Source organism: Ambystoma mexicanum, chromosome 6q, assembly GCF_040938575.1.
Source record: "Ambystoma mexicanum isolate Mex_15411 chromosome 6q, UKY_AmexF1_1, whole genome shotgun sequence".
Lineage (NCBI taxonomy): Eukaryota > Metazoa > Chordata > Amphibia > Caudata > Ambystomatidae > Ambystoma > Ambystoma mexicanum.
The window spans coordinates 1,416,428,988-1,416,445,058 of NC_090937.1; the positions used below are offsets into that span (position 1 = coordinate 1,416,428,988).

Sequence of the window (16,071 nt, forward strand, 5' to 3'; positions counted from 1 at the left end):
CCTGAAATCTTCTTCGGTCAAACTATTCTATTCTTGGAAAGCAAACCAAAAGCCCATAGCCTTGGAGGCCTATAAAAAAGCTGCCAAAAATAACAAAACTACTATAGTAGTACCAAAAAATAACTTTCACAATCTAAGGATCTCTCTCGCAACCTCAGACCCCAAAGAGTTGTTTAAAATCCTGAAAGAGCAAGAGATCACCCCTCAGCCCCTGGCCTCTGCTATCATAAAAGACACAAATTGGTGTTTGCAAATCCAAAAGGCCATTTCACAAAAACTTAGGGACATTCGAGAGAGCAAAAGAAACCTTCTGGCTGACAAATTCAGCACGTGTGAGCCTAAAACTTTTGCTAGAGACCCTGCCATCCCGGTCTTCAACTTCTGCCCTATTTCAATGGAGGAACTTAAGAATGTAATTATACAATTTAAGGCCACCAAATGTAGGAGTGACCCTTGCTCCTCTCTCATTATTAAAATCTGTCCACCTTTACTCTTGGAGGGGATTCGTAAATTCATTAACACATCCCTCGATCTAGGTGTCGTTCCAGATGATTTGAAGCAAGCATGGATCACCACTATACTTAAAAAACCAGGTCAGTCCCAAGATAACCCACTAAATTACAGATCCATAACTAACAGCCCCTTCCTCCTCAAAATTATAGAGCGGGTTGCCTATTTGCAGATAGCCCAGCACCTTAATCAACATCCTATTCTGAATCCCCTTCAATCTGGATTCAGGCAGGGTTTCGGCATGGAAACATCATTGCTGGAGCTGAAGTCCAGGTTATTGGGTCGTATAGATAAGGGCGTCACATCTCTTTTCATCTCTCTGGATCAATCTGCAGCATTTGATCTTGTGGATCATGCTATACTTGCAGATTGACTTGTGGAAGTTACAAACTTCTCTCCATCCGCAGTGCGTTGGGTTGACTCCTTTCTTGCAAACAGGATAAGTAGAGTTTGTGCCAACAAAGCTATGCCCCCCCCCATCCTAATCCAGTATGGGGTCCCACAGGAAGCCAGCACCTCTCCATGCATTTACAATATCTTCATGGCCCCGTTTTTTGCCCATCTGAAACAGGAAGGAGTCATATTCTCCAACTGTGCTGATGACACCCAGTGTGCTATCCCCCTCACAGGTTCTCATAGTCAAGATGAACTTGAACTCAATAGAATCTTCACCATCATAGAGACCTGGATGATGCGCAACAATCGTGCACTAAACAGAGGGAAGACAGAGTTTAGGATTGTGGGCTCGCCAGCGACTCTGGCCAAACTGGACCCAACCTACACGCTTTTTCAACTTGGGGAGGTAGCTAAAGCACCTCAACCTAAAGTAAAAATTCTCGTCGGAACTTTTGATCCGCTGCTAAACATGAAATCCCATGTGGGAAACACAGTATCAGTGGCTACCTATTACGTCAAATTACTGGCACATCTTTGGCCGTACAGATCACAAGCTAATGCTGAAACAATTGCACGAGCCATAATAGGAGCGAAAATCGACTATTGCAGTAGTCATCTTGAAGGAGTTAGCAAAGCAACCATTAATCGACTCCAAGTAGTACAAAATGGTGCAGTAAGAGTCATTACCGGGCTTGCCCATCAGGCTCACGTCACGGAGGCTAGACGCTCTCTACATTGGCTGCCAGTGGAGGCTCGTATTGCATTTATAGTTGCAGCTATAACCTTAGAATGCAGACTGGGCATTATGCCATCCTACCTGAAAGACCACATTAGGAAGCAACCTAGCTGTAGAAGCCTGAGGTCGAGCAATCAGAATGATCTTTTCCTGCCAAGATGCAAAACGAAGAAGGCACAGATGGGTGCTTTTTACAGTGCCACTCCGTTGACATGGAACTCTTTGCCCTGATCTCTGCAAGCTCATTCTTCTCTTCTCCTCTTCAAGAAAGAACTTAAGACCTTCTTATTCCACTGATCAGGCTAGGGAGTTGCTAACCTGTGCCTTCTAGCCCTCAATCCTTCCTCATATGTGGTGGCTATTCTCTCTATGTTCTTCATTCTCGTCTGTCTTTGTCTGCCCCCTCACGCCTCAGGGTTCATGGATGCGCATTACAAATAAATTAAAGTAAAGTAAAAAGTAAATGTACTATGCCATGGGTACCATCTATTGCCACTGGCTACCAGTAAATAAGATGCATGGGTGGAGAAGGGAAGCACCGTTGTTCATTTCTCTATGTGAGCAATAGTATTGGTTTTGGGTCACTGTAATCAGTTTTATGAATAGGGTGTTTATAGGTTTAACAAAAGATGAATTTGTATGCATCCCAGTGTCTATCCTGCAGTCTGTAGGAACATATTACTTCCCCTGGAAGCCATTGAGAGGGAAGGGTCAGTAGAAAAACTAAAATGGAATGTATGGTCGGGGATCCCCATACAATTCTTGCCAATTCACGAACGGCCAACAAGACTTGACAAGCACATATTTCTAAAATCTCCTTTGAGGTCTGTCCGTAATCAACCTATTAGTCCAAGATGCCTTTGAGGTAGGCACCCCATTCGCAAAACTATAGCTACCATATTTCCATTGCAAAACAATGTGTTACTATTGAGACTTCCCTTTCAAGTAAATCTTAAACTATTTACCTGAAAAATAGAATGTAAGAAGCACACAACATCGGAAGAAAATCCCTCACTTTGCCACCCCATGAATAAAACATCACTTGAAAAAATAAGTTTAAGGTAAGAGGTGGTTGTACTTACCTTAGCAATGGATTAATCCAGTTCTCCGTTACATAAGGGGCATCATATATATAGCTCCATTCATCTTTTATCCATGTGCTCAAATTCATGGCATCAAAAAAGAACCTAAGGAACTGGACAAAACAGCACTTTGTAAAACACATGCATTATCCATTACATGTCCGACTTGTTCCTGAGGGTGATGGCGGTAGCCACCTCTTCATAGTCCACAATTTGTTATCATTTAAAAAGTGTGAGCAGTACAAATGCTTCCAGCTGCTAAACTTTTTTGGTGAGCTTAATATAACGCTATATTCTTGCACATATAAAGTAAAGTAAAATCTTCAACAAATCTCACTTGTGCAGGCAGAAAATGTTTGTGACGTGAGTTTCCACTTTATTCAATCCATGAACTACAAGGATTAATCATTATAGAGAGCATGTTGAGAATTGCTTGTTTTTATTACATGTATTTCCTTTATACACAATGTGAAGTACATTTTCAGTGAACATTGTCAACACATAACATGCATAGTTCTACACTTTTTCAGGTCTTCTAGCATTAATTAGAAAGCATGTCTGCTATAATACAGTTAGCTCTGAGAAAGGTTTGAGTGATGAGAGGAGAGAGGAGGGGACAAGACAAGAATAATTGGAAAAATACTAAATATCTAGCTTCTTGGACATGAGATGCCATTAGGCAAACTGCACACTGTGCTTGTTATAGTCACATACCTAGAGCAGGGAGCTCTATAGCATATTTGCACCTAATGTGGCCAGACCTTTCTATATGTGAGTATTCTGCAGAGAAAAGCATCATTTAATGGGGAGAACGATGGACCACACCAGTTTAGCTGTTTCTACCCAGGCCATTTTTAAATGGTGCTTCTTCATTTCTGATTAAAATGGTTGGCCCATATTATGTGCCCATATTATGTGTGTTGGAGCTTAATTTTTTTCACAGTTGAGTCACATACCAGAAATGTCAAAGTTCAAGCGTAACACTCCATATATGCCAAATATAACATCCCTGTACTAGTCTTTCTGTTGCTTGTAGCTGCTTAGATTCACGTGCTTTGCACAAGCCGACATCAAGTGGTTGGTGCAGAGTATTGCATGACTTGTTTTCGAATTTCGAAAAGGGATGTTCAAAGGACTTGTATATAATACTATCCCTAATTTGACATGCACTGTGACCATGGTCCTTCTCACATCGAGGTCCTCAGATTGTTTTGTTTTTGACATGAAGGAGCATGATGTGTGTATGAGAGTGCAGGAATGTAAAGAAGGAGGAATGTAAAGAAGGTATAAGATGTATAAGTACTTTGAAAGCTATTTATGTACCTTCGACTCCAAATGAGGGGAGAAAGGGTGGGCGCATGTGAATCTAAGCAGGTACAAGCATCAGAAAGACGATTACAGGTATGTAATAATTATCTTCTGAGGCTTGTGGATCTGCTTAGAATCACATGCTTCGCATAGAATAGCGAACAGTACCAGGAGAAGGTGAGTTGTTACAAGGTACAGAGGCAAAAAGATGTCTTAACACACACGGCCTGTCCCACCTGAGAATCACCTCTTTTTTGAGTATCCACACAGCAGTGTTGCGTGAAAGTGTAAACTGAACTCCGTGTTCATGTTGCTGCTTTACAAATGGCCTCTTGGGGCACATTTGCAATGAATGCTAAGGATGCATCTGTACTCTGAGTTGAGTGTGCTCTGGGTGTAAATGGTAGTGTTTTATTGGATAATGTGTAGCACTGTTCAATTTCCACTTTAGAGGCAGGATCTTCTTCTCTACTGTAAGGAACTCATGATGGAAACGGTAAAGAAAGACACAAGTGATCACAGTTCAAGGGTGTTTATTATACTGTATAGGAAGGTTGGAAAAAAGCCTAATCTAAACATAAATCTAAGATGAAAGCAAGCTACGACTAACAAATAATAATAAGGCAGTCATAGTGGTGTCTTGTCAAATAAAAGGGCCTATACTATGAAAATCCTATTGCCAATCTTTACAACTAATGCCAAAAAGAGTGTGATATAATGTTCACAAGAAAGAAAAAAATATGCACAAATAATAAGCCAGGATGTGGTAGCCACGGGTCTCCCTTCCTCATGTTTTGAGCACGGGACAAGTTGGGATTTGAGAGCACAGCACACGCTTGAGCTTTCCCAGCACGAGACAACAGTTCTGTTCTCAGCTATCAGGGCCTTCGGTGGTTAAGTCTCTTTTCTGCAAAAAAGTCTCTTGCCTCCGAGGACCTGACCAAAATAATAAACAAAAAGTTACTTTCCGCATGTGCGTTGGGTGATGACCTTCACCTTTGTTCACCTTTGGATCCCCCTATTCCAGGTTCAGATCCACAAAAAGTTCTTCGCAATAGCAGGACCCTCAGTAGATAAGCTTCTTGCTCCCGAGGGTCTGAAGGGCTCAAAATAATAAACAAAAGTTCCTTCTTGCTTGTACTTGGGGTGATCATTCTTCACCCCTGGACCCCTCTTCCAGGCTTAGACCCCTGTCGAATATCAGCCTCCACCCGCCGGGTTCACCCTGGCTTGTATTTAAAAGATTTCTCTGTTATTGTTCACATGTCGGTGGGGTGATGGCTTCTCACCCCTGGATCCCTCTCTTCCGGGCTCAGACCCTTCTCAAATGTTTGCCTTCCTTCCGGCGGGTTCACTACGGCTTTTGTCAACTGAACATCTTGGCACTCACAAATCTTAATGTCTTTTAAAACAGTTCACTGCGGACACCCATCTATCAGGTTCACCTTTGTCAACACATTGTTCATTTGGACTTTAGGCTGCACCCCTTTCCATTGGCATCCCTCCGTTGGGTTCTCTCTTGCCAACTTTACCAATCAGTCTCGGGAGGATAGCTCAGAGGCAGCATGCTCGCCTTGGATGCAAGACAACACGGAGCACCACAGGTGCGATCCCCGGGACGCGCTTAGAAACCTCTGGGTAAAAGCGCGTTATAAATAACCTATCATATCATACAGTTCTTTCTCTTTAACTCACTATGCAGGATTCATCTCCCTTAGCTTCCCGATTACATGTAGGTCAAAGATTTTCGACTGTACAGGGGGTTATGCTAGACCCCTGTATGACCACTTTGACTTTTTCCTCACGGCTCTCCTGGAGCTTTCTGGTTTCGGTAGTTTCAACAAATGCAGGGGCAACCAGAGTCTCTCGAGTGAGCACCCACATGGTGCCAGACCCCTCTGCAGCTGGTTTTACCTTTAGGTTAACAGTTCTTTGTACTTTTCTTAATTTTGGCACTTTGCGACTTTCACTCAACCCAGTTCGGTTTCTTTATTGGTTCTCCCCTTGACTCACCGGCTGTGATGAAGCACATGGCTTAACTTGCATCTGGAGTCAAGGACGGTACCATGGTAGCAGGCATCTCTCAATGTCCTGTTTATCAGCGTAGGCATGCTCCGTGTACCATTGACATCTGCTGCAACACACGCTGGCTATTGTTTGTGGTCTTACGATTCCCACCACAGAGGTTTCGCAGGCCTTGGTTGGAAAGGGCAAGGTCGCTTCTCTCCTTGTTGCCCCTTCGGTCCTCGCCGCCCTTCTCCTCCTCTTGAACTACCGGATTTGGATAGCTTTCTCGTTGTGCGGTCTGCCTTGCTCATATTTTGCTCTTGTGCTCCACCTGTTTTCCCTGTGGGGAAGAGAAGGGCTGTCAGGTGTGCATGATTCCTGTCAATTGCCTGACTTGCCTGACATGTCAGGTAAACGACTCTAGTGTCAGTCCATTGTGAAAAAGTGTTTGTGTCGGAAAGGGGTGGGGGCAGAGTTTCTAAGTATCCTAGTGAGTAGGATGGGGAAAGGGTGCCATGAGGAATTATATTCTTCGTCGTAGGAGAAGGGTAGGTGAACTCGGAAGGGTGAGTTTGGTAGGGTCTGTGAAATGAATAGGCGGGGCAATGATGTTTTGTCAGATCAGTTTGGGAGTGGGGGAAATAATAATCAGAGGGACGTGGAGAAGTATGATTGGGAGTATTCGGGTAGGAAGCCGGCAAACAGGGATTCTGGAGTTGTGGTTTTCGGGTGTACCAGGGTTTGGGCCTCTAGGGGATTTACCGGATATGGAGGGGTCGTTTGATTTGGACAAGAGATATCCAATGGAAGGAAGGGAGGCAGATGTGGTACAGCCTACAAAGGGCTCAGGGCTCTCCCCGTCGTCTCCTTCTTTCCCGGTATAATACAGCGTATCACCTGGGTTATTCCTCTGAGCACAACCCTGGGTTTCCCCATCCAGGTGATCCTTTCTCGCTCTTTCGCCCCCATGGTTGGGATCTGAGCGCATCAGCCCTTCCTTGGCCACCTAAATAAGGGATTCTCGAGGTCCGCTTGGGAGAATACCCCAAGGATTCTCACACTACCTGTAGCTAGTAAAACAAAGAATTGATTAGTCTTCCTTAATGGTTTTCTTTCGTCTCGCCTAACATCTAGTGTATGGAGGGCTCTTTCTCCAGAATTCTGTGTGCTGTGAAAGAAAGCTGGAAGTTCTATTGACTGATTGGCATGACATTTAGAAATGAATTTAGGCTGGAAGCATGAATGTGTCTTTAATACTGGTTTGTCCTTGTGTATGGTGACAAATGGGTCTGCGACTGATAGTGCTTGTAGCTCGCTAGCTACAACTGACACTCCTAAGTTTACATTTAACAATATAACCACTGTTTACACACTACATATCTTGAAGAGCCTTAAGCCCTCGAGATGTAAAGGAGACGCTTGTCCAGCCCCACTCATCAAAGACTGTGCAGAAGAACTGGCCCCTTTCATCACTACATTTATCAATGCTTCATTCACAACAGGATTAGTCCCATCCCTGCTGAAGTAAGCGTGAGTCCTACCGTTACTAAAGAAAACCTCCATAGACCCAGCCATCCGAAACAACTATAGACCCATCACCACAGTCCCGTTCCTTCTCAAAATCCTGGACAGAGCTGCCTACATTCAGATTCAACATCATCTAGAATCTAAACAAATCTTAGGTGTCCGACAATCAGGATTCCACCCTAGCCATGTTGCTGAGTCGGCACTACTTGATCTTAAAAACCAAATGGACGACATTAGAGGCAAGGGAAAACTGGCTCTGCTGCTCCTCTTAGACCTATCCGTAGCCTTCGACTGTTACGCTCACCTGGTCTCTGTGGAGGCGTTGAGGCACGATTGCAGCCCTCCCTGAACTTGAATCACCCCCTTCAGGCCTCTCCCTCAGTAGAAAAGCTGTGAGCGGTGGTACGTGGTGATACTGCTCCTGCGTGGAGATAAGAGCGTGTGAGTGCGCCAATCTGTGATTATTGTACCTCTCAAACCCTTCATCCCATAATACGGTTTGTGTGAGCATACGCTGGCCCATAAAGCTCACCTGTGAATTATGGAAGATAAGCTCTCCATCCTGCTACTTCTGGCAGGGGCGTGTCGAATGGGATCTAGTTCCTTCACTGATCCCTGATAAGGATTAGTCCAGTCCAGCTGCGACTATGCTTCTCCTTATGATTGGTAGGTGTTTCTTGAGCTCTTGTGATGCTGTTCGTTCTGTTTAATGTCTTTATATGTTGCTCCTATTTATGCCCGCAATAATGTCTCTCTTCTGTTTTCTTCCCTTAGATGGAAATGCGGCCTCAATGCAGCTGTGAGACGTGGGCGCGGCCGGATGGAAGATGGATGCTACAGCAATGTTCGACAGCAGGTAAGGGATGGTTTAAGGAAAAGCGCGAAGTATGGCGAAGCGCAACCTTAAACTGACTGTTTTTTCGATGTCTAACCTGGTCTTCTGTTTTTCCTTGCAGGCGCTGCTGTCGACGATGGAGAGTGTCGTGCTATGATGCCAAGATGAAGATTACGGCCTTCAGGAAAGTGTAAAGATGAATACTTGGTTCGCTGAAGAGATGTACAGGTAAGAACAGCTTCCCCCAGTTGGTAATTATGCTGGCCGGAAGGAGGATGTCCAGGAAGTAGGATCTTCAAAGGTAAGCCTGACCTCAGGCGACCGTGAGCGTTACGCTGCTTGCAAGTGCAGAATAACGCAAAGCGTCTGTCTTGAGGATCGGGGCAGCTTATATTGCTGAGATCGTGGGCACGCCCATTAGGGCCGGTTTACCAGCCACACCCTCCCACTCCTAGAGAGTGAGCATGTGCAAAGGCAATCCATTAGCACCCACACCCAAGAATACACTTGGGGCTGCTTAATGGATGGAATGTTCAAGGTTAATGCATCCTGCTTAATGGATGGAATGTTCAAGGTTAATGTTAATGAAGTGCTTTGTCCATAATAAAAGCTTTTTGGTGTTAAATGGATGTTCTTGTTTACTTTTGTTCATGAGGCTGGTGCCAAAGGCGCCAGGACAGTGTCCACCCAGGTCTCCTGTGCATGCGACCCCTGCATGCCTGTGCCCCTGACTTCATGACCATGACATCGACCTGGTAGATCACAGCATCCTATGTCGCCATCTCACCTCTGCAGCCTCCTTGTCTCACGATCAAGCAGCTTGGATCAACTTCTTCCTAGAAGGTCGAGTTATGAAGGTTTTCTCTGACCAAGCTAGCGCAGCACCCACTGCCATCACCTGTGGAGTACCCCAAGGTAGCACTGGTCTTAGATCCCGCAGACCCACATTTCGGTGGTTTTGCAGAGGTGTGGCTAGTGGCACTAATGAGGGCACCTGCCCTCCGGAGATTGGGACCAGCACGAGTAAGTATTCCGACTCCTACCTTGTATCCGCTGCTTCCCTAAAGGCGATGATGCTGCCTTGTTCATTCTTGGACTCCTCTGCATCGGCAGGGTAGTATAAGGAGGCCTCAGCCTGGATGCTGTAGGCAACCTATCTTCTTGGCCGCCAATCTTTAAGGGTTTTCAGACCAAAAAGTTTGCACGCTGCACACTGAGTTCCTGAGTGGTCTCGTGGGAGACAATGATTGCACACAGTATGTGTGTCTTTCCACTGAAACTTACGGTAACAATTTAAATGTAGTCTTTTTCCATGACAATTTATAAAGGTGGCCAGACAATGGGTAGAAAAGAGAAATAGAAGAAGAAGAAGATGAGGCATGTAAAATCATGTAAAATCAATATGTCTTCCCCCCACTCTCCTTACTGTGTAGGCCGAAGCCCGGTGTAGGTCAAAGCCTGAAAAGGGTAGAAAGCTGTCAAAAGCACCGATGATTGCCAATGAAGAGCCTTGAGTTGTGGAAGCAATATAATTAAATAATTAAATATTAATATCACGATAGCTATAAGCTAAGAATTCCACGAAAAGCGACCAAATCTGATGGCATAAAAAAATAATCTGAGGACCTCGACATGTAAAGCATCATGGGTACAGTGCATGTCACACTAGGGATAGTATTACAGATGCGCCCTGGTGACGGCCCTTTTTTTCAAAATTCTAAAATAGGTCATGTAATACTCTGCACCAACCACTAGATATCGGCCTATACAAAGCATGTGTTCTAAGCAGATCCACAAGCCTCAGAAATATATATACATATATTATAAGACAACAGCCGCTTCCCTATGGTTAAGGTGAAACCATGGTACATAGACCTTTCTCAAAATTCTATTGCTAATAACCTCTTTGACTTGCTTGACAAATTTGGGTGAATTATTACAAAAAAAACATTTTTCACAGGTCCCCGAAATTGGATATTTTGGGAAAGCGTTGTTAAAAATGTAAATGTCTTTAAGGAAACAAAAATTCTTTTTTTTGGCCTACTTCTATTCATTGTCCCATAGAGAAAAAGGGCAATTCATGGGAAGCCGTAGTGCAAAAACTACTAGACGGATTTTGCCGAAATTAAGAAACAACTTGGGCACAAAGCTTTGACCTAATTTTATTGACTGTTTTGGGTTAAAGGCACCCAGTACTTTTTAAAATATTGTCGGTGGAGAAGGGGGTGCTCCATGCTCCCAAAAACGTTTATGGTGCTTTGCAAAAGTTGAGGCTTTTCAGAAATGACAAATTGCCATCTTATCTTTCCATGGATGCAAGCAATTTCCACAGTAATATCGCAAAAGAACAAATAACTTTTGACTCTCTGGGCATATTGTTACGAGCCTCCGGTTGGCGTCACTTCTCCACAGAGGGATCCCCCTCCCCATGGGGCCCCAGAGGTGCAACCGCTACTCAATATTCCCCCTGGCGTCGGTGCAACATGGGAGGATCTAATGGGGGGAATCCCCTCCCAGGAAGAATTGCGTGGGTCGGGGGTATCGGTCCTGTAACATCGAAAACCAAGGTTCAACCTCCTTGCCCCATCCCTCTGTTTCTAACTATTGTGATGAATCCAGTAATATCATCACTGGAGACTGTGAGAAACGTGAGGGTATTCTCACTCCTGCGCCGGTGGCCATGGAAAGGCCATAGCGCTTGGATCCCGTCCCTGGAGAGGCAGAGAAGTGAGGGAGGGTCACTTGGCAGGCGGGTCCTCAGGGACAGGACTAGGAGTGGAGAGCTTTGGGTGAGACATTGTATGCCCCTTTCCCTACTGACGAGCAACTCAACCCTTTCCCGACCATTACAAGTTATTGTAAGTCAGCTCTCCTTGTTTCCCCACATGTAAACCCTAACAGTACTGGGACGAAAAAGAGGCAACTAAGAACAATGAAGACTACAATCTTTTACAACTCTGGTACTGGGATGAGGAAGATGCCCGTTAAGAGCAGTGAAGGTCAGGCATGTCCCTGTAATTTTGGTCTGTCAAGGGGATGGAGGTGTATAAAAGGAGACCATTCCAGCAGCAGAGGTAGCGACAGGAGCAGCAGCAGGAAGGCCAGTGCAGGAAGCAGGGAACTTTCTTTGGGATGTACGCTGAGGTCTGCAGAGAGAGACGGTCTGTGTAATGGTGGCGTAGGAGCTGGGACTCCGTGGAGCATACCGAATATCGTGAAGGGAGCCGTGGGGAAAGGCTGTCCCTTTTCCTTGAGGTCAAGATACTCGATCCCCTGTGTCAGGAGGTCACCACAGGAGTACCTGAGGGGCAGGAGTTGGACCCATGACATCACAATCAGTAGGCCATAGAATCTGCACTGCTGGAAAAGCTGTGAACGCGACCAGTGAGTTTCTAATAAGTGAGAAAAACCAGAGGATGTTCTCACTCCTAAATCCCATGGATCCTCTGCGTAGGTGGCCAGGTAAAAGCCATCGCTTTTGGATCCTAAACCTGGAGGTGGAGAAGTGAGGGAGGATCACCTGGGTGGAGGGTCCTTGAGGATTGGGAGTGGGATAACCTCAGGTGATACATGGTAGCCCCCTTTTCCTAGTGATGAATAACGTAACCTTCCCCTGACCTATGGGTTATTTTAAGTCAGCTCCCCTCAATTCACCATTCGGGACCCTTGACAGTACTGAGCTGAGGAAGAGGCAACTGAGAGTAATGAACACCACACACTCTTACCACTGTAGTGCTGAGACCAGGAAGAGGCAACTGAGAATAATGAACCCCACACACCACTTAGGTACTGGGACGAAGAAGATGCCTGCAAAGTGGTGTGAAGGTCAGGCATGTCCTCCTTATCATGGTCATGCAAGACTGATTGGGAGAACACACCTGCAACCTTGTTAGAGGGTTGCAGGTGTATAAACAGAGGAGGAAACAGCAACACGAAGAGCAGCAGCAGGGAAGCATGTGTCATCAACCGGGAACATTGTTGGAAGAGGGGCCCACTCTTCCTTTACTACACCTACCCTCCCTCACCGCCCTAACCTTCTCTACCGCCCACTGTCCAACCCTCTTCTCTCATCAACATTGCTCTCTGGAACGCTAGATCCCTCTGCAACAAGACCGCAGCAGTTCTTGACATGTTCCTCCGTCTCAACCTTCATTTCCTCTGCCTTACTGAAATCTGGATCCCTCCTCACAACACTACAGTCCCTGCTTCCCTCACCACCTATTCCTCCTACTTCTCTCATATCTCGCGTCCTACTGGTCGTGGCGGAGGTGTTGGCCTCCTCTTCAAGCCCAAATACCTTTCCTCTCCCTCCCCTCCTTCACTTCCTTCTTTCCCCTCTTTCCAGTTTCTTTACAAATCCTTCTCCTCTCCTCACCCCATCTCCTTTCTAATCATATATCGCCTACCTGGCCCTCTCTCTACCTTCAATGATGACCTCGATCACCTCCTTGCTCTTATCACTCCCTCTCCCTCTCCTCTTACTGTTCTCGGCGACTTTAATCTTCACTTCCCTCCTCCCCCTCACTCTTCGCCCCTTTCATCCATCCTTGACTCCTACCTTCTTTCCCCTCTTCCTTCCTCCCCTACTCATTCCTCTGGCTCTACTCTTGACCTTATCTTCAACTCTTCCTACACCTCCTCTACTGTCTCTACACTCCCTCTCTATCTCTCTGATCATGCTTTACTCTCCTTCTCCCTTTCCCCCTTCTCCTTCCTTCTTCTCCTAAACCCTCCCCTTCTTTATTCTCACGTCGTGACCTTCGTAACTTTAATCCCTCTCTCTTTCTTGAAACTTGCTCTTATTATCTCCCCTCTCTCCATGACTTCTCTTCACTATTGGCCAATGATGCACTATCTACTCTCTCCTCTTCTATCCTCTCCTCTCTTGATCTTGATATACTCCACCCCCTTTCCTTCTTCCGCCCAACCCAGAAACTTTCTCAACCATGGCTCTCCCCTCAACTCCTCTCCATGCGACGCCTCCTCCGACGTCTTGAGAGACTCTGGCTCAAATCTCGTTCTCTATCCAACCAAACCTCCTACTTCTCTTATCACTCCCTCTATGACTCCTGCCTCTCCTCGGCAAAACGCTCCTTCTACTCTAACCTTCTTTACTCCCAAGCCTCCCACCCCCACCGCATCTTCCAAACTCTCTCTCGTCTTCTCTCTCCCCCAACCCCTGATCCCTCAACTTCCTCCACCCTATCTCCCTCCGACTACGCAAGCTTCTTCTCCTCCAAGATTCTTGCCCTTTGGCAAAAATCAATTCCTCTTCATTCTCCCCCTCCCCCTTCTCCCGCCTCACCCTCTACCTGCATGACTGTATTCTCCCCTGTCTCCCCTTCTGACGTGTCTACCCTCCTCTCCAAAGCCCACCCCTCATCAGCCCCTTCTGACCCTGTCCCCTCCCTTCTTATTCCTAAGATCTACCCTCTTCTTATTCCCTACCTAACCTCCTTCTTCAACACCTGCCTTTCCTCGGCCTCCTTCCCCTCTGCTTTCAAGCATGCTACTATCATTCCGATTCTGAAGAAACCTTCTGCTGATCCCCTGCTCACCTCTAACTTCCGTCCAATCTCACTTCTCCCTTTCCTAGCTAAACTTCTTGAGCGCATCACCTACTCGCAGCTCTCTACATTTGTCACTAACCTTTCTCTCCTTCCCCCTTCTCAATCTGGTTTTCACCCCAAACACTCTCCCGAAACAGCCCTCACCTACATCCTTAACTCCCTCCTCACTGCCCAACACGATAAGCAATCCTCTGTCCTTATTCTTCTTGATCTCTCTGCTGCCTTCGACACTGTTGATCACCCCCTTCTTCTCAACACTCTCTCTTCCTTTCGTTTCAAAGGTTCTTTACTCAACTGGCTATCCTCTTACCTCTCCTCCCGCTCTTTTACTGTTACCTGGGGAGGCCGCTCCTCTCCCACCCACCCTCTTGAATATGGAGTACCCCAAGACTCGGTGCTTGGTCCTTTCCTATTCTCACTATACACCTCGCTCCTTGCCCCTGTTATCTCCTCATTTGGCATCTCTCACCATTTCTATGCTGATGGCACGCAGCTCTTTCTTTCCTTCTCTTCCTTCTCTCCTGATCTCCACCTTAAACTTTCCTCCTGTCTTACCGCTATTAAGAACTGGATGTCTTCTTGCTTTCTTTCTATTAACTCTGACAAAACTGAAGTAGTTTTCTTCCCTTCCAACTTCCTTCCCCCTCCCTCTCCTCCTCCTTTCATACATTTTCCTCCCTCAAATCTTTCTTTCTTCCCCCACGCTCGCAACTTAGGCTTTCACTTCAACTCTTCTCGCACTTTTTCCCACCATATCTCTCTCACCTCTCGTGCCTGTCGCTACCACCTCTTTAATATTCGCAAAGTTCACCCCTCCCTTACTTTCCATGCTACTAAACTTTTAATCTCCTCCCTTATCTTCTCTCGCCTCTTCTACTACTCCTCCTTACTCTTGGGTCTACCTACTTAACATCTCGCCCCCGTCAAATCCATCTACCACTCTGCCATCTGTACCCTCTGTCTCCTCTCCCCCCGTGACTCCATCTCTGCTTCTCTATCCTCCATTGGCTGGCTTCCCTTTCACTCCCAACTCAAATTTCATTTTCCCCGCCTAGTCTTCAAATCTCTCCACGATCTTGCTCCCCCTTATCTCTCTTCCCTTATCTCTTTCTATACTCCCTCTCGCTCCCTTCGTTCGGTTGACCACTTCCTCCTCACTGTTTCTCCGTCTCCTTGAACCTCCTCCCGTTTCCGCTCCTTCCAACTCCTGGCCCCCCTCCACTGGAATTCCTTACCTCTATCAATCTGCTCTATCCATACCTTTTCCTCATTCTGCACGTCCCTTAAATCTCTCCTTCTCCATTCCCCGCCATGATTCCCCTCCCTCTTCTTGCTCCCGCTCTCCCACCCTCCCCATCCTCCCCCCTTAAGCCTCGCCCTCATTTCCCCTCTACCCCTTCCTCACCCTCACCCCCTTCCTTTCCCTCCTCCTTCCCTTCCTCCCTCTTCCTCTAAGCGCTTCTCCACTTCTCTCCCCTTCCCTCTGTCTAATTGCTCTAAATACTGTTTTGTTGGCTGATTCAAAATTGTAATTTATGCTTCTTTAGTTACTGTTATTTGTTATGTTAATGTATCATGTTGTTGTTCATGTGCAGCGCTTTGGTGTAAAGCGCTATATAAACCAAATAAATACAATTCAAATACAAGTGGGGCAAGCCAGTGAAGGAAACTACTGTGGGAAGGTCTGTGATTCACAGAACGCCAGGATACTGGGGACTGCAAGGAGAGGTGGTCTGAAACAGCCTGGTGTGGGAGCAGGAGCTCTGTGGAGCGGACTGGCGGAAGATAAGGGAGTCGGCTGGGAAGGCTGTCCTTTCCATTTCAATCAAGTGCTTGTTCCCCATTGCCAAGAAATCTGCCTGAGGGGCAGACGTTGGACCCCTAGCAGCAGAAGCTGCAGTTCGTGTGCTCCACATTACGAAGACAGCTACTAAAGAGGCCTGCGAGTTTCAATAAATAAGAAATCTGATGCATGAAGCGCGAATGAATGAACATTTCCATTGTGCTGAAATACTTTGCATCTAGTAGCAGAGTGGTCGCGTGCATCATAACAACACGTTTCCGCAAGGTCTCTGGTCCTAGACTAGTTAAAGCACAGGA

The 16,071-nt window shown here is 46.2% G+C and overlaps 1 protein-coding gene across 2 annotated transcripts in view; it reads right to left on the minus strand.

Moving 5' to 3' along the window:
- CFAP99 (cilia and flagella associated protein 99) overlaps positions 1–16,071 on the minus strand; it is a 947,596-nt gene that overhangs the window by 670,467 nt on the left and 261,058 nt on the right. For both annotated transcript variants that reach the window (XM_069632119.1, XM_069632120.1), the window contains one exon: positions 2,725–2,837. In XM_069632119.1, the coding sequence (XP_069488220.1) occupies positions 2,725–2,837 (113 nt within the window). The remainder of the gene's footprint in view (positions 1–2,724; positions 2,838–16,071) is intronic.